Source organism: Amaranthus tricolor, chromosome 6 (assembly GCF_026212465.1).
Source record: "Amaranthus tricolor cultivar Red isolate AtriRed21 chromosome 6, ASM2621246v1, whole genome shotgun sequence".
NCBI lineage: Eukaryota > Viridiplantae > Streptophyta > Magnoliopsida > Caryophyllales > Amaranthaceae > Amaranthus > Amaranthus tricolor.
Window position 1 is genome coordinate 18,487,478 of NC_080052.1, and position 19,163 is coordinate 18,506,640.

Below are 19,163 nucleotides of genomic sequence, written 5' to 3' on the forward strand. Positions count from 1 at the left end.
ACCAATTCATCAACTTATTTCATTCAATCAATATTTTGATTTATTGAACATCACATTACTTAGGAAACGAGCCTTTCAAATGTTATAGAGTATATAATCAAAGTACGCATATTATACTTAAAGATGAGATTGAAATACAAAATCATCATTCATGCCTATTATTATGACGCTTTAAGGCCAGAACGATCCTCTTTATTTTTTATCCAACTTGCATCAAAAAAAACCCTCTAAAATTAAAGGTGTTTAACTATATGTCAAATCATAATATATGGTTTCCTTCAAGTATCTTAATACTCTCTAAATAGCTATCAAATGGACTTCCATAAGAGTTGCTATAAGTTTTTCCTCATAAGCATTTAATCGCTTTGAAATCTTTTCAAAATAAGACTAATTAAATATGAGGTTATTACTTTGATGATTAATCTTAATACTATCTATTACATTCGCTTCTCCTATGTCTTTCATTAGTAATATTGATGCAAATATGTCTTTGTCCACTCTAATTATACATGACTTCTACCAAACATAAGCATATCTTCTACATATAGACAAATTATGAAATCATTTCCTTTGTCATCAATTTGCTATAAACACACTTAACACATTGATTTAAAGTAAATCCAAAGGACAAATTTTTTGAAATTTTGCAATCTATTGTTCCATATTAACAAGTTTACAAACATTATTCTCTTGTCCTTTCATAATGAATTCTACAGTTGTTTCATATATAATTTCTCTTCTAGTTCACTATACAAGAATGATATTTTCACATTCATATGATGAATTACTAGATTGTACATTGATGCTATTGTGATTAAAAACCTTATTATTGTTGTTCTTGTAATGAGAGCATATATATCAAAATTATCAACAACTAATTTTTACCGAATGTCTTGAGCTACTAACTTCATCATTTTCTTGAAAATCTACTTGCAACTAATTGGTGTACTAAGTAGGTGGTAGATTCAGTAACACCCATGTGTTATTCCCCATAATTGATTATATTTCATCATTAATAGTCTCCTACCAAAAAGCATCATCTTGTGATGAAATTGCATTCATGTCTTTGGATCACAGTCATTATTATAACAATATGGCATACTTGTACAAAGAGAGTCTCTTGTACCTTTTACCAAATTAAATTTCTTCTTTCTTTGTCTTTTGCTCGTTCTTACTTTACAAGTACCACATTATCATTTGACCATCATTCAAAACAGTGACTTGTGATTATTGTTGTTCATGTTGAACACTATCATCATCATCATCATCATCATTGATGAACCATAGATCTTTTGGTCTATCCATTGATAAAAAGTGAGCCATCAAAAATTACATCTTTATATTTTATAATGCAATGTATCAATATGTAAGCATTAGGTTCCATCACATAAAACCAATGAGTTTGTCTTTGATAAGCATATCCAATAACGATACAATCCAAACCTCTCTCTCTTTGTTTCTTCCTTTTATTACTAGGCACTCTAACAATGGTCCAACTTACATAAAGTTTGAGATAATTTAAATTTATTATTTTCTTATGCCAAAGTTTTATAAGTCTTAATATTTCCTTTTAAAGGAATTTTATTAAGGATGTGACAAGATGTCAACATTGCTTCTCCCAAATATTTATACTCAATTTCGTGTAGGATAATATAAAGTTAACGATTTAAAGAGTTATATTCTTCATTTTTCCTACACCATTTGATTGTGGTATATAGCCTGTCTCATACTCTCATTATTATTCTCAGGGATTAAAATATTTAGGATCATTAAATTCTCCTCTGTTGTGCATTCTCAATCGTTTAACTTTTACATTTAATTGCAATTCTACTTCACTTTGAAAATTCTAAACCTATAAATATCCTCATTTTTGGAGAAATATAACAAATAAACATAGCAAATTTTGGAGAAATCATCTATGAAAGTAACAATATACTTTTTATTACCTAAAGATGGTCTACTATAGAAATTATAGAAATCAACAAATATAGGATCAAGTATATAAAAATTTCTTTAATTCTTTTATGAGGGGTTCTAGTGATTTTTTTAACATGCAAGTTGTGCATCTATCATTATCTTTGTTATGAATGGTAGTATACTAATATGATTATAAATGTTACTATACTAATGTGTGACTTGAGTGCACATTAAAGGGTTGAATTCATGTGTGTGACTCTTGAGTTGTAGAATCCAAAAGGGTGTAATAAGGTGAAGAGTATTCATGGGAATTATTGGTGTTAATGAAGATTAAGGTGAAGAGTCTCATGTGTGTGACTCTTGAGATAATGCTTTTTCAAGTTCTTAGAGTTATTTCATAGTATTCATTACCCTAAATTAACTATGTATTTATGTGAGCCATTCATCTTCAAGTACCTAGCACTATAAATAGGGCTCTCATACCCACACTTCAAGTATGCAAAACACATCAAACACAACCCTTAAGCCAAACACATAGCCTATTGTTGTTATCTCTATCTCAATTGTAATTCTTCATATTGAAGTGTTGTTTGTATTCATTTGATATAATATAAACATAAACTACACACCACGGAGGACGTAGCCATCATTGGGTGAACCTCCTTAAATCTTTGTGTCCTTGTTTGTTACTTTGTCAAACTTAATTTTGCTCATTGTTGTTTGTTCTTAACATCGTAAGTATTTGGCGATCGTTTTCAATCTTTAGAAATATAAATTTTAATCTTGTGAAATTAACATGTCCAAGTCTCATGTCACAAAAAAATTAACATGTCCAAGTCAAATAGATGGCTAGCGTATCCTTATTACCGAATACAACAAAAAAATTGAAGTTAAAATCAAATTAATACTTTTATTTGTTATAATGATTATTACCTAATTTTAATTTTGTTTTTAACAAGAGCACTACCATAAACTGGAAGTGGAGACAATAAGAATAGGTGAAAAATCCGATCACTATATAGTTTATGATTTGGGGTCCGCCAATAAATACTTCTAGCCTAATCTATATGAAAATCGGTTCACCCCTCAAGAAGAGCGCACTACTCAAGATGAAATGAGGGCGTAGCTTGCTGAGCTTGAACGGTATATACGTGAATTTAGTATATCCGTTCAAGCTCAACTCAACGAGAACAACCCTACTCGGGAATCAAATGGGAAATGCATGCAAGGGCGCTTACAAGCTCTTGAAGAGACATGCCAACAATTACAGAACGCATTACGAGGAGAAAGCAGTAATGCAAGCCGTGGATCAGGAATAGATGGTCGCTATGGTTGGGTAGTGATATGGGCGGTAGTCTTGATGGATCAAGTGGATTCTGGAGATTGCATAATACCCCTGTGGTGGTAGTCGCTTTGCCCATGGTGATTACTACTATTTTTTTTGTTAAGACATTTATTATTGTATATATATTAATGTAAATAATTTTTTATATATATCTAATTTTTAATTAATGATTGATTTGTTCTTTAAATTTCAATTTAATTACTTTTATTGTTTATATATAGCTTTTGAGTATTATTTATAAAAAATAATTGAATATTTGTTATTATTGTTAACTAAATTATTATTATTTAATAATGATGACAAGTATTTAATTATTTTTTTATAAACTGTCAAGGATGAACACTTTTTCAGCTTGATCATGAAAAAACTAGGGACAAAGTAGACCACAAATTCTGAGGTTTGTCGCCAAGGTAGCGACAACATTAGCGACATAATTTTGTTTAACGACATAATTATTTTTATAGATATATAATTTTTCTAATTTTTAATTTATGTGAATGAAAATTTTTATGCTTATTAATTGATTTTTTTCCTTTCAAGTTTTTTTTTTTTTTTTTTTTTTTGTTATTTAGAGCCCGTTGTAAATATGAGTTGTATATTAGTTATTCTTGATTTTAAGTATGGCATCATGGATGAATGATGTTGGATTTTGTGTTTCCATCTTATTTTCTGCCCACAACAAGTTGGAGTATTAATTGGAATGAATCTATGATAAATAATGAAAAACAAGAAATGCTAGTGTACTTACTAAGTTCCTACAATCCTGCTTGTGTTTGCTTGAGATCCATCCTTTTGGAATATTCTAGCCATCCCAAAATCTGATTTCTAGGATTTAAATCTTTGTCAAGTAAAATGTTACTAGCGTTTATATCGCGATGAATAATAGTCACCCTCGAATATTCTTGCAGGTATAAAAGGCCTTGAATTATTCCTTCAATGATCTGAACACGCTTTTCCCAGTTGAATTGAAAACGTTTCACTGGATCTACAAAGATTCAAAGACAAACATAGGTGTATTTATCTTTAAATAATCACAACCGTTGCTCTAATAGTCAAACATAGAGCATTACCAAAGAGGTAGGAATCCAAGCTTCTGTTTGGAAGGTATTCATAGACGAGCATCTTTTCCTCTCGTTCCACGCAAAATCCAATCACCTTAACCAAGTTGACATGTTGAAGTCTTGCAGTGAGCATTACTTCATTCTTAAACTCCTCGAATCCTTGGCTTGAAGCTTTCGAAAGTCTTTTTACGGCTATTTCCTGTCCTGTTTTAAGTATACCCTGAAAGATGCAGAGTATAATCCTATTTACTGTGTTTTCCCGTCTTAGGAGGGATGCTCCGACCTTATATCTAGCTTTCGGAAATCACATATAATAGTAAAAATTTTCCGATAACTAATTCTGAACGAACAATACCTTGTACAATGGTCCATATCCACCCTCTCCGAGCTTGTTGTACCATGAAAAGTTGTTTGTGGCCGATTTAATAGTCTGATAGCTGAATACTTTCAGGTCAGGTGAATCACTGGAGCCTCTAGCATTTCTCATATCAGAACCTATTAATATATACACAACCCAAACAGAAAATTAGGTTTATAAATGATAATCGTGGTATGATTTTATTTTCATGAAACATACGCCGTGCACTTATACAACACTTACTGATATAGCGAAGCAGTTTGGCTTTATAAAAATAGCAGTTTAAGCTGAGGCAGGAGATGAAAGTAACCTTTTGTTGAGCTGATTTTCGCCTGCTCTTTCCGCTGAAACATGTTTCCATGTTAATCGAATATGAATTATTTATAATAAGAGCGGGGAACAACTGAAGTAGACACACGTTCTAGTAAGTCATTGCAGCCTGCAGGTTCACAATTGGTTATTTCAAATGCGGCTCCAGATGTATAGAATAAGAATTACCTGCAGTCTCAGAAAGGATCCAGTTATCATCATTCAGAACTTGAAAGACACTATACCCACCAAGGCCTTTCTTCCGAGCATAGGAAACCTTTCTTCTGATTACCTCCACATCGTCAAACGCAACCCAAACAGACCCAAAGGAGCAAGAATTCTCAACAGAATCAGAATTGTACACAATCTTTGCCTCATAACTCTTCACACAATCCTTGATGGATTTGTAACTCATTGAACCATCTGGACTGAACTCTGTCGCTGGACCAGAAGCTTCAGCTCCAACTCTGTTATCTTTCGGGTTTACAAGTGTCCATGCCCACCCATGGTAAGGCAACCCGATCAAAATCTTGTTAACTGCTAGACCCTTACTAATCCATTGGTCAAGCCCATAATCGGTATTAATATGAGGATTATGGTGGTCATACAGAGCAGCATGAGGGTGTGTGAATTTGTCCTTTTTAGGTACAAAATAATCAAATGACACCATATGAACCCAATCAAAGTTCTTCTGTATTGCACCAACCGGGAAATCAGCAACAGTTAGACTCTTATTAGAGTCATAGAGATTAAAAGTCGAAGTAGTAGTAGGCACGTAAGGAATGCCCAAGGTTAAGATTAACTTCTGATCACGAGAATCTACAGCAGACCGCCATTCATCGAACAATTCTGCCATGTTTAGTGAATCAGAGGAGGTTTTAGGCTAACAGAAGAGGTCTAAGCCGTTAAAACCATATGATAAGGCGGTTTGAATGGAGGAGTTGATGAAGGAACTTCTAGAAGAAGAGTTGGAAATCATTGCCAAGAAAGCGGGTGATATTCTCGAGTCTCCAAGAAGGATTGTTACATTTGACAGTAGACGTGAATGAAGCAAAGTATTTGAGTTGATCGGGAGGGATAGAGAGGTGATGGGTGGTGGAGTTTAAACCCGCGAAACCACAAATGAGGTGAGTGAAGAGAGCAGAGTTAAGGTCAGGTGCAGGATACTGGCTCACTGTCAACCAGTAGCCTGATCTGATCCACGGTGTTTTCTGTTCAGCCTTGACATAGTTATGGTTAAGTGCATGTTGTAGTAGAAAAAGAAAAACTATTATGTAATGATTGGTAGCCGTAAATACCATTAAGAATACAAATATCAACAGAAAGTATATTGGAGAAGACTTAATGGGTGATCAAAGAAGGATTTTTGGAATTGATAAGTTGTGTCTTTATGATGATATCATGTGTTTATGTAAGAAAATCAAAAAGTAAAATTACGTACACAAGTTAACAGTTTGACAGTTGCTTTCAATTTGGAATTTAAGACTTTGACTAAATTGAGGTGGATTCAAATTGGAACTTCCTTCTGAAACTTCCTCCTTTTGAAATTGTCATTGTTGTCAAAACTAGAACTGTGCAACGGGCTGGGGGCCCATCGGACCCCCTGATCCAACCCTTTATTATACGGGCTTTTGAAGGGTCGGGCCCAAAATGGGTCGGGTTATTAGCGGAGCCTACTTTATTGTAAATGGAGCGGGTTGAAAACGAGCTTTACTCGGGTCCTAAACGGGCCTTCACAATTTAATTAGAATAGTTTATTCTTTGATGAAATAGCAATTGAATCTCAATATTTTCCTTGAAAATGCAGTAGAAATTCCCGATTTAAGCAAGAGGATGAGTTGATTTTCAAATGTTAAATCAATTTGTGTAATAATCTTTGAAAGAACAAGAGGATTTAAAGCTAATTCAATTAAAAAATGGTAGAAGAGGAATAACTTTAGTTAACTGTTATCAAAATTGCTCGGAAAGCCAAAAATAAAGGAAGAAAGAGAAATGGGAAGCAGCTATAGAGATGAAAGGCTATTCACATTAGTTAAGAGACAACCTGCAGGATTCCAATTTACAAGATAACGATATCTTTTTATTTTTTAATTTTTTTAATATTTTTTTTCTTTTGTGATTGTCACATATTGTTTCATAATTTCATTGATAGTCTTAATCAGTATATTAAATTGCATAATTAAGTGACGGAATAAGAGATAAAGATAACTGGCGGGTCGTATTGGGCTTGATGGACCCGGCCCGTTTTCTTATTTTATAGGCACGACCCGGATCCGGCCCATTGCACAAGCCTAGTCAAAACCTTGTGAATTTATGATGTCTTCGTTTACTTTTACTGTTTATGGTCATGTGAGAGACCGTTTAACGGTGAGACGACTTCAAATAAGGAGCATATATTCTCATAATATATATATGAGATGGACTATTTAACTCATGTATTAGGCACGTCTTTTGTTAATTCGTCTCATGCAACAATTTGCGATTTATGTTTGGAAGTTAAATTTGATGTATAAGTTTCTAAATACTTTTTCTTTTTAGTGTATATGATATTATGGTTATAACGAGTTGAGCTGACTACATGAATCATCGATATTAGCCACGTCAATGGGTCGCATTTGAACTGGATTAGGCTCCAGGTCGAACCGGGCCTAGCAAACAAAGAAAAGATATCTCTTGAACTTGATGGGAATTTGAGTGAATTTCAGGATCAAGCTATATTGAAGTGAAATTGTATTTTAAAAATTCTCTGTTTATTAGCACTAATTTAAATTTTTTGACTTCCTTGGACTAATTAGCTCAGCAATGAGTTAAATAAGTTTAAAAATTCAAATACACCGATCACCCAAATTTAATTTTTCAAAAATCTTTCCGCTGGTCTAAGGTGGATAACCTTATCCTGTGTAAAGTTGTTATATGGTGCAAGACTGCAAATTGAATATCCCACAGCTATTCATGGAAGATAGGCTTTCATTATGTTACCCAGGAATGTTCCAAGCCAAAGAGAACTTCAAACACAAAAATAGACCAAAATGTTTGGACATTAGCTTTTTTGTCCTCCTATAGGAAGTGTGTTTTGAGCTGCTTCTTGCTCTTCTACCATTTTAAAGCTTTAATTTACGTGGCAACAAAAAGCATCATACTAAATTAGTAAATTACTAATGACTACTAAAGCATATACTCTACTCAAGCGCGCTTGATGACACAGCCAACAGCCAACAGTAACCAAGCTACAACCTAAAGCATATGATGTAAGTTTGACGATAAGATATTTTTATACAATCACATATTTAGATGTGTTCAAAACAGATCCAAAAACCCATTAATTACCCGACGTTATAACCGAACTCATCTTTGACCCAACTTCAAAATGGATTTAGAATTATATAAAAGCAATGAACAGAAAAAAACACGTGACCTGAAATTGACCCAATATTTTGAATGAACACCTCTAAATACAACCATAGACATCTTGAAGTATTAAAATTGAATGTCCTAATTTAACTTATACCAAATAGATTTCAAAATTCTCAAGGATCCAACAACTCTTTGAAGTACAAATTAGTTAGAATCGCATTCAAAAATACAAACCAATAACAAGCCAAATTTAAGAAAGAACTTACAATCAAAGACCAACAAATTTAAGCTTAATCAAGTCCATTTCTATGGAAATCAGCTTCATTGTTGTGAGTATAGTTATCCCCAACCAAATGGTGCAAAAGTACACCAGTTGCAACACTCACATTCAAACTTTCCACAGCCATAAAGGATTGAAACTCTTCACCACAGGATTGATTCTCCATGTCACCCTCCAAATCATCATCACCTCTTGTCAATGACCTATCCACAGGAATATTTCCCACAATTCTCACTAATTGAGTGCAGGATCTCTCAACCAAAGGCCTCAAACCGGTTCCCTCACTGCCCAAGACAAGAATCGTGGGTTCTCCAGGTAAAACCTCACGCAACGGAACAGCTCTAGATGACACCGAGCCTCCAATAACTCGCCAACCATTTTCAGAAGATGATGTCAAGAACTGCATCATGTTCTTGCAAGATCTCATCTCCATCAACTCAAGCGCGCCAGCACTCGCTTTACTCACCACACCACTCAAAGGAGCCGAATTTTTCGCACATAATACCACCCCCGACACTCCAAAAAAGTAAGAAGATCGAATGATGGCTCCTAAATTCTGGGGATCAGTCACTTCATCCAAAGCTACCCAGACAGCACCTTTATCTTGTTCAACTGATACAGGGTCCAACTCCTTTATGTTCACCATCTCCAATGGAGAAGAATCTAGCACAAGTCCTTGATGTGGCCGGTTATCAACCACCATGTTAAGATCATGCTTTGAAATCTCTCGAATGCTTAAACCAATATTTTCAGCTATCTTCAATACCTTTTCGAAACCCTTTTTATCCTTCTTTTTCTTATTATTCTTGTTCAAGTCTAATCCTTCCTGAACATAGAGTACATAGAATTCTCTTCTCCCAGCCGTCAAAGCGGCTAAAACAGGTCCAACCCCATAAACCCCTTCCCCTATCATCTTTGGTATGCTCGATTCATTCGCCTCTCTATAAGTCTTTCTGCCCCAACTTTCCTGTCTATTCCATCGTCTCATCTCAGGCCTATCCGAACCCACTCTAACATTCACCCTACTCTTAATCTTATTCCATCTAGGATCATTTATCACTTCAATTTCACCATCCTCCGCAACATTATCATTCCTTTCGAAACAAGGCTTCTGCCAGTTTTTCGTAACATCCTCAACTCTCCTCCTATTCTCATCCTGAGGTGAAGAACTACTGCTTTTTCTAAAGAACTTTTCTGCTGAAACCTCCCAAGATGATTTACTACTAGCTTTTGTTTTTGCTTTCAGAACTCTTTCCGTTCTCTTCTCTTCCTCAAACTTACAATCAGCTAACCAAGGTAGAGTTTTTCTACTTCTAACTACGCCGCATCTTTCAGCAGCATTGTGTACATTCGAGAAATTCCTAAACCCTATTAATTGGGACTCTGGCAATGCAATTACAACAGGAAATCTACTTATATTAATTGAATTTTTTGTGGTTTTAAGTAAATTAAGTGTTTTTTCGGAAGACCCAGAAAGAGGGGCACGAAAAATGGTACTACTAGGGTTGATGAAGGGTTTTGGATAATTCCCATGAGAGAAAAATTGTATTTTTGAAGTGTTAATCGGGTAAGAGTTTATGGGAGAAACCTTTAAAGCCATAGGTAAAGCTTGATTCTTTGACAAATTACAGTACATAATGATAATAAATTGGAACAAAATGAGTGTAATTTGAAATGGTTCTTGAAAATTAGAACCTGGAAAAGCAATTACTGAGAGGAAGCATAAAAGAAAATACCTCAATAATAGTCGGAGAAAATGGTAACCATCTTAAGCTGGTGGCTGTTTCTATATGATATGTTCATTGCAAACTATGTCTCTCGCCTTGTCTGCCAAATAGTTACGGAAACTTAGAATCACAGACTTATTTCACTCCGATCCGAGAAAAATAATCTGATTCGAATCTAAACATTAATCTTATTTGGATCTATTTATATACTTCAAATTTGAGTGCGAAACTGATCTTAAAAAATATTAACGATTTGACTCAACTCCGACCCAAATAACATATGACACTTGATCCCAACTTGTTTAAATATTTTTTTTCTCGTTTATTTCAAACAAATTTGTAATTTTGTGAATTGACATAAACATATAAATGCGGCTATTTTGACTATTGTTTAAACTTAGTGCCTATTCGAAAGACATTAATGTTTAGTAGAATTTAGCCAAATCATGGCATATTACGAAAGACCTAATTATTTAAAATTTACGTGTTGATAAAAATATATGATATTTTTAAAAAAATGTTATAATTCGACTCAACCAGATTTCTGAGAATCCAAGTTGAAGGACATAAAATTCGAGTCTGAATTGAAGGAAGAGATAAAAAGAACTGACTTTTATTTGAAGCAAAATTGGAATATGCATAATTCGATTTGATTTCGACCCCATTTCACCCCTACTCCCAACCCCAACCTTGAAAGAAATATGAACAAGTCTTTGGCATGAGTAACCTCTACAGACTACAAAACTATCAACCTATCACCCATTCGACACTTTGACTCATCCGATCACCCCAATCGACATTTTAACCCTAAAAAATGACAAACAAATAGAGCATAATTCAAAATTCTATCAGCCTATCACCCAATCAACACTTTAATTCCAAACAAAATTTAAAAAAAGAAAAGAAAATTTGTCCCATTCGGACTCTGGAGAATCATTTCTCATTCCAGCTAAATCATGTATCACTTTTCAAATAAATTCACTTCAAGAAAAGGGTCTTAGGCTACAAAAAAAAAATTTGTTTCCCAAAATTATGTTTTTTCATTACCCAAAGGTTTAGGCAACAAAAAATTGACCATTATAAAGTCGTTGCCTAAAGTTTGTTGCCTAAAGTATTGGGCAACGAGTTTCAATTTATTTGTTGCCCAAAATAAGCTTCGAAATCGAATAAGTATACAATGGATGAATATTATTTAGTAATATTCATAGAAGATAACATATTTGCGAGTGTTAGGACTGAAGATTTTTGCAGAATTTTCAAAAGATTAAACCTGGTTGAGGACAATTATCAAGGAAAAAGAATGTTAATTCATAAATTTTGCTAGGTTATTTTTCTTTAATTCTATTAGGTTGTTAAATTTATTAAATATAATATACAAAAAGTTTTTTACATTGTATTTTATATACAACATTAACTTCAACTTAGACTTTTTGACCTCACTTAAAATAAATTCTATATTTGTCACCAGAAAGACATTGATCACATGTTAACAACACGACTATTGATCCCCTTTTTGTTAAAATTGGTCTTGAAAGACCAAGAAAAAGAAGAATAGAGTGTCCTTATGAGGATCTCAAAAAACTAGGAAGGCATACAAGCATGGCCTTCGGGTGACTTGTGTCATTTGCAAGGTGCCATAACACATTAAAAGAAAGTGCCAAGAGAAATGAAAGGCAGTGGAGGAAACAATACCACCACTAAAAGAGGTGTAGAGGAAGACCAAGAAATAATATTGATAAAAAAAAAAAAAAAGATCACCACACTAGCAACCCATCCATCATGACATGTCTGCAAAGCTAAGTGCATTTGGAAGGAAAATAGAACAATTAAAAATCAATCAATAAAATATACTAATGAAGAACGATTTGAGATACATGTAACACTATCATTAAAAATTTTCTCTCATTTTTCTATTATTGACAAGGAAATTTTTGATATTTGACTTGATATTTAGAGAAACAATTAACTCATCAAAACATATAATATTTGTTAATTTGACTATAACTATATGTGATGATCTATTAAAATACTATATTTTCTTATATAAACCAAAAATATATATACATGTAAATCTTTTTTAAAATTGGATAATAATTCATCAATATATAATAAATAAGCTAACTAATTTGGCTATTTTTCAACTAAAATCCTCCCTCCCATCTATCATAATTGAAAACTTTTTAAATTTTATTTGTCTTAATTATCAATAATTACTATAAGTATATGGTTTAATATTATTGTATTGTAAATTATTTATTCACTTTGATAATGATAATATCATAACAAATTTAAAAATTTAATAATTAAGTTTATGTTGTAAATAAATTAATTTTATAAAATAATATCATTATACATATTCATAAATATGTATAGCATCCGTGTTTTACACGGGTATCTATCTAGTTTAGAATAAGAAAAAAAATAGTAATCTAATTCAAGTAAAACACACATATTGAGTTTGATCCCTAGTATATGGAAGGCAATATACTAACCAACTCATCTAAGATATATTTACATATAATATTTGATTTTATTTTATATTTAAGTGACATCAACTAACCTCAGTGACATCACATTAGAACTCATTTTCATCACAAAGTACTTTCTTAGTAATTAAGAATAAGTAAGAAAATAATAAATAATAACCAAGATATATAAAAAAAAATATAAAATAAATAAAAAAAAAAACAATAGTTAATGTTTTTTGTGCATTTACATATTTAGCAAGTCTTTAATATAGCTTGGCTTCACTTCAATTTGCATATTTAGCCTTCAGTTGCTAAACTTTGAAAATCAATAATGCATTCTCCTCTTTCAAACAAGATGTTCTTTGACTTTTCAATCTGACATCTTTTTTGCACTTGTAAATTTTACAATTCGATTCATACAACTACAAGCAGGTTCAGTTTTTTACCTTTTGGTGGTTTATGAGCGAGATTAGAAATGGAGGCTCTTATTATCCTTTTAAATATTATAAAGAAAACTAAAATTTCAATTTCAAATATGTAAGAGATGAAGAGTTTTCATTTGTTTTTGAGAAAGACGCGTATAAATATTTCTCATTTAATGTACATCGTCAGACAATTAATTCTTTTGTCAATAATATCCCACTACCACTTCTAAATCTTTATCTTTTTATTCTTTTAATATTAAAAATTAAATCTATCGAATTTCTGAAATATGGGGTCTTGGGCGGTAACCACCAGTAACACCCCTGAATTTCCAACCCTCTAAACGAAACCAGAAATGGTGAAGGAAAGGAGGAAATTCGAGTGTTACATAAAAAGAAAAGGGAAAATAATTAAAATAAAAGCTAAAGGTTAATTAAAAAGGTGAGTAAGTGGAAATTTCGGCAGCATCTCGGTTAAAACTGAGGGTGTGACAAGGATATATGAATGATTAACATGACTAAACTAATCTAAGGTCTTTAATGTCTTTCAAAAAAATACGTCACGACGGAATGAATCATCGTCGGCTTCTCAAATCATCAACTCTAACGAGGATCGTGGTTCCAGTGTTAACGCATCGATTTGACGAATACTAAAGGAGTATTCTCACTACTATACATTCAAAAACTACGCAGCGGGACTATGGTTCATACAAGGAGTCACTTGGCTCCATACGAAAGAAATTATACAATCCCAAAAGAAACTTTATAAGTAATACAAAAGCTACAAGCATTAGACAACTTGTACACAATTGTTACGACCGTACTCCGCTCTTTCCCCCAATGCAAAGCAGAAGAAGCTCCTATACATGTCATGTCAAGCTATGATCCTCCTGCTGCTCAACATAATGACCATAGTTAGAGGTGTCATAGCAGGAACATCATAGAGAATCATGAACAAACAACAACAAACACATACACGTTAGTAATTAATGAACTTATAACAATTTGAGTCATTGAACAAAACTATAGACAACGATATAGTATGGCAATAACGAGTCTACTCATCTGTCTAAACATCTCTATTTACTCATAATTTCTCTTTCAAACTACTAATCTCTCGAAGTATATTCAAAGTTAGGGGACCTTTCCTCTATTCATGGCATAGTGACACGGCCAAGGGCTTTATCGGCCATCCGGCGCCCATTGCAAAGTATGAGCTCATGCCCCCTCCAGCTGACCCTCTCAGGTCCTACCTTCGGGAAAAACTAACACACTGGAATACTAAACCGGTGAAGAGGCCACCATATTGGGGTTTGCAAGGCCTGCATGGTAACACCTCGGTCAAGGGGCGGTATTGGCCATCCGGCGCCCAGTGACCCAAGAATGCTCATACCCCCCTTGCGGTGGTCTCGTCGGACCTCACCTAGGGAACTACTAAATCAACCGGGTATAATCCAATTGCGTCACGCCAACTAATCATAAATCAAGGCTTAATAAGTAGGAAATCACTTCAATACCACACACAACCATGGTGCATTCTCTACTATTTAGAAATTTGTTCTCATAGTCTCCTAATGCTTTAATTCTACTTGCCTATATCACTATTATGACTATTCACTAGCATGGTTTACTTTCTGGCGTTCCATAATTCTAATGCGATGCATATAATCATGTAATATTGATAATACTTTGAAAAAATGAATATAATAATTAATTACTGCGTGTACGTACCTGCAAGCGTCACTACACGACCAAAAGTTACAAAAATCACCCAACTAAGGTTCTATTTTCCTCTTATGAATTGGAACCCTATACAAGTTAGGAATAGAACTAATAAGTTCCCTTAACTACTTTGTCATACCAGCTAAAAGCCAAAGTAGCCATTATCATCCACTCACGACAAGTTTTCAATTACTTCTAGCACGTACGCATCTCATTCAACACCAAGCATAATCGTCAATTCAACAACAACACAAGTTTTTCCATTGACAAAGAATAAAAGGATTATGTCAAGTGTTTCATTACACCAGCTAACTTTGAGTTATAGCGATTCACATTATCTTAAAATAAAACGACGATTCACACTTAAGTCTTACAATGTTAGTGCAGTGCTAATGTAACACCCCGAGGTTTTCTGACGTTATTAATTAATGTTTCAATGACTTTTAGGGATTTTATAATTATATTAAATCAATTTAGAAGTAGTTTAATAAATCCCTTTAATTTACGAATTTAAATATTAACATATAATTATATTAAAAAAATACGATTGCGACCTCTAAAATAAAGAGGTTCGAATCAAAATTATTATTTTATTTATACGTGTGAGTACACAAAGGTGAGCCTCTTAGTTGGGTCTCGCAAGAAAATAAATTGAGATAAAAGTAAATAAATAAATAAACAAACATAATAATAATAATAATAATAATAATAATAATAATAATAATAATAATAATAATAATAATAATAATAATAATAATAATGATAATAGCAATAACGAGTATAAAACCCGTTAAAACCCTAAATGCTCAAGAGAGAGCTGTCATCCCTCCTTCTCCTTCTTTCTCTCTTCTCCCCCTTGCGCCGCTAGAGAACAGTGGGCCGCCACCAGCCGCTACACGACCCCACAGAAGCACCACCAAGCAGCACCCGACCTTCCTCCTCACTCCCACGTGCAGCCCAGCAACAGGCGGCTGCGGGTTTGCTTCCCCTTTGGCTCCGCGCAGCCTCCTCCACCACCAACACCTTGAGTCACGCCACCACCACAAGAACCACCAACCTCTTGACCCATTTTCTAGCTTCACCCATTGTAAGCCATCTCTCACTTTTCAAATTGATTAATTTACTAATTCTAACTAGAATCTACCATGTTTATGAGTTGTGTGTTGATTGTGTATCAGTCTCATTGAATTCTAGTATGGGTAATAGTTAAAAGAATTATCCTTGAACATAAAATGATTAGATTTTTATTTAGAGATGTGTTTACTAGTAGTGTGTGTGTTTGTATGCTACTTTGGTGGTGTGATGATTTATTCAATAATCTTATAAGTAGTTTTAAGACTTGGTTGATTATTGTTGTGGCAATTAGTAATGTTTTTGATTACAGTTGACTATAGAAATGGTTTTGGTTGTTAATTGGGAGTAGTAGTTGCTAATTGTTAGTGATTTAATTGTGAGAGTACTAATACCTCATTAGGTTGTTATTGAAATCATAAATACATAATTTTAATAAGCCATGAACATAGTGTCAACTGTTGAGAATTATTAAAGTTACTTGTAGGATGTCTTGATTTTAGTTCTTTCTAGCCTTGGAGAATATAATAAATGATATTGCGATGTGATAACTTTAAGATTCGTCCTTGTCGTCATATTAGCACTACATCAACATTAAGTGTGAATCGTCGCTTTATATTAAGATGATGTGAATCGTTATAACTCAAAGTTAGTGGTGTAATGAAGCAGTCAACATAATCCTTTTATTCTTTGCCGATGGAAAAACTCGTGTTATTGTTGAATTGACGATTATGCTTGGTGTTGAATGAGATGCATACGTGCTAGAAGTAATTGAAAACTTGTCGTCAATGGATGAAAGTGGTTACTTTGGTTTCTAGCTGGTATGACAAAGTAGTTGAGAGAACTTATAAATTCTATTCCTAACTTGTATAAGTTCCCAGTTTATAAGAGGAAAGTTTACCCTTAATTGGGTGATTTTTGTAACTTGTGGTCAGTGACGCTTGCAGGTAAATACACGCAGTAACGAACCCTTATATGCATTTTTATTTAAGACATTATTGTTTATTGTAATAATATGCACTGCATCAAAACTATGAGATACTAGTGAGTACGCCTTATACGAAAAGCTGTCGACTATGAAATCCTTGCGCTTGGAATAATTTAGAGAATAAGAATGTTAGTAGAAGGCGGGGACCACCCCCGTATTTATTTAAGAATTAGATTATGCCTTAATTGGAGTTAGAATGACTCCTTTATAGGTGAATTTCATATTTTGTTGAGTGGCTCAGTGGGTTTTGGCGTGCTGTTATCCCAAGGTGCTCATTATTAGTCGAAAGTGGAAGTTATTCCCATCTGATAAAGTATTAGATTATGATTAGCTGGCGTGACTCAACTGGATTATGTCCGGTTGATTTATTAGTCCCCTAGGTGAGGTTCTACGGGACCACCGTAAGGGGGGTATGAGCATGCTTGGGTCACTGGGCGCCGGATGGCCGATACTGCCCCTTGACCGAGGTGTTACCATGCGGGCCTTGCAAACCCCAATATGGTGGCCTCTTCATTGGTTTAGAACCCCAGTGTGTTAGTTTTTCCCGAAGGTAGGACCCGAGAGGGTCAGCTGGAGGGGGCATGAGCTCGTACTTTGCCATGGGCGCCGGATGGCCGATAACGCCCTTGGCCGTGTCACTATGCCAGGAAGTAGAGAAAGATCCACTGATAGAAAGTTATTCAGTGATAGAAATTTTATTCATTGATTGAAAGTTATTTAATGATAGAAGGTTCATTATTTGATAGAAAGCCTACACATTGATAAAACGTTACTCTTTGATAGAATATTTACTCATTGATAGAACATCTACTTATTGATAGAATAGCTTATGCTAGTGAGAAGTGTGCCTAAGTTAAGTTACCTCAAGGGTATTACAGACTATGATCACACTTATCTTAAGATAGACAACTCTATAAGGGTCATGTATTAGGTATTATGTTAATGCCTTGGTCGAATTGATACTTACGTGTTTTTCAAGAATTTATGTTTGAAAAGAGGAGCGTGAATACCTGCATTCTACCCAAGAACACATGGTTCGGGTTGGAAAGCACGTAATGAAATTAAGAAGTATAAGTGGCCAATAAACGGTTACTAGCTGTGCTTGCGTCTTATGAAATCATCTATTTTGTTTTATAATATAATGTTATCTAGTAGTTGGCCTTATTATATTTGATGCTAGTTACTGACGTGAACGTGTTTGTGTTTATGTTTGATTGTTGATGACTTTTTATGATTGTCCTGCTATGACACATTGGCCTTTGGTCTAAGCAGGAGGATCATAGACAGGCGTAGCAGATACTGGAGCTTCTTTTGCATTGCATTGCATTGGGGGAGAGTGATGAGCGCGAAACATAACCTGTGTCATACCGCTATCCTTCGATTTTGTAGCACTGGTTATCATTTGTAAACTTTGGTTGTATATGTTTTGTTATGAGGCCTTGTGTCCTTTCTCGTATATTTGTATTTCCGCTGTGTAGTTTATCACTCTGTATGGTTTTAAGGATTTAAGTTTTTTTTAAAAATGCAAACGTCGACACTGGAACCACGATCCATGCTTAACATGTTGATTTGAGAAGCCGGCGATGAATCATCCCGCCGTGGTGTGAGATTTTAAAAGCAATGATGTCTTAGATTAGTTTAATGTTTTATTGTGTTAATTGTTCTACCACATGTTCGATTTATAGAAGAGATGCTGCCAAAATTTCCACTTACCGTTTTAAAGTTAATATTTAAAATTTATCCAAATTCTTTTCTTTTTCTTTTACGTAACACCCAAATTTCTCCCGTCCTTTATGGTTTTGGTTTCGTTAAGGGGTCGGAAATTCAGGGGTGTTACAGCTAATATGACGACAAGAATGAATCTTAAGGTTATCGCATTGCAATATCATTTATTATATTCTCCATGGTTAGAAAGAACTAAAATCAAGACATCATAACAAGTAACTTTAATAATTCTCAACAAGTTGGCACTATGTTCATGGCCTTACTAATATCATTTAATTATAACTTCGATAACCTAACGAGAGTACTTGTAATCAACATTAATAATTTCTTTTACTTCAACAAGGCCAATTAAGACAACCATGCCTAACAAAACTCCCACATTCAACACAAATAAAGTTACTCATGTACTAAGACAC

At 33.9% G+C, this 19,163-nt stretch overlaps 3 protein-coding genes across 6 annotated transcripts; all 3 read right to left on the bottom strand.

Moving 5' to 3' along the window:
• Nucleotides 1-4,017: 4,017 nt before the first annotated feature.
• Nucleotides 4,018-4,810, bottom strand: LOC130815633 (G-type lectin S-receptor-like serine/threonine-protein kinase At1g67520). The gene is made up of 3 exons (XM_057682122.1): nt 4,679-4,810; nt 4,333-4,543; nt 4,018-4,247 (listed from the first exon to the last, which is right to left on the bottom strand). Exons 1-3 carry the CDS (start codon nt 4,808-4,810, stop codon nt 4,018-4,020), a joined length of 573 nt encoding a protein of 190 aa, XP_057538105.1.
• On the bottom strand, nt 4,679-8,479 carry LOC130815822 (class V chitinase-like). 4 transcript variants are annotated; one of them, XM_057682312.1, is made up of 3 exons: nt 5,180-8,479; nt 4,925-5,025; nt 4,679-4,818 (listed from the first exon to the last, which is right to left on the bottom strand). In XM_057682312.1, exons 1-2 carry the CDS (start codon nt 5,844-5,846, stop codon nt 4,964-4,966), a joined length of 729 nt encoding a protein of 242 aa, XP_057538295.1. In that variant the 5' UTR covers nt 5,847-8,479; the 3' UTR covers nt 4,679-4,818; nt 4,925-4,963. The 4 variants fall into 4 exon arrangements, 3 of the variants coding, with proteins under 3 accessions (XP_057538295.1, XP_057538296.1, XP_057538297.1); XM_057682313.1 differs by having other exon boundaries at nt 4,690-4,818; nt 4,992-5,025; XR_009042642.1 differs by having other exon boundaries at nt 4,711-4,818; nt 4,992-5,120; nt 5,240-8,479.
• A 1-nt stretch (nt 8,480) lies between these two features.
• Nucleotides 8,481-10,509, bottom strand: LOC130815819 (uncharacterized). The gene has a single exon (XM_057682308.1). The coding sequence runs from the start codon at nt 10,258-10,260 to the stop codon at nt 8,635-8,637; it is 1,626 nt and encodes a 541-aa protein (XP_057538291.1). The 5' UTR covers nt 10,261-10,509; the 3' UTR covers nt 8,481-8,634.
• Between the last annotated feature and the right edge of the window lie 8,654 nt (nt 10,510-19,163).

Bases quoted from the DNA above. Each gene is read 5' to 3' on its own strand.
- LOC130815633 (XM_057682122.1), bottom strand. From the start codon at position 4,810: ATGAGAAATGCTAGAGGCTCCAGTGATTCACCTGACCTGAAAGTATTC. The intron at 4,544-4,678 runs GTATTGTTCGTT...TGCATCTTTCAG, and splicing joins GATATGGACCATTGTACAAG to GGTATACTTAAAACAGGACA. The intron at 4,248-4,332 runs GTAATGCTCTAT...GAATCTTTGTAG, and splicing joins CTTGGATTCCTACCTCTTTG to ATCCAGTGAAACGTTTTCAA.
- LOC130815822 (XM_057682312.1), bottom strand. From the start codon at position 5,846: ATGGCAGAATTGTTCGATGAATGGCGGTCTGCTGTAGATTCTCGTGAT. The intron at 5,026-5,179 runs GTAATTCTTATT...AACATGTTTCAG, and splicing joins GATCCTTTCTGAGACTGCAG to CGGAAAGAGCAGGCGAAAAT.
- LOC130815819 (XM_057682308.1), bottom strand. From the start codon at position 10,260: ATGTACTGTAATTTGTCAAAGAATCAAGCTTTACCTATGGCTTTAAAG.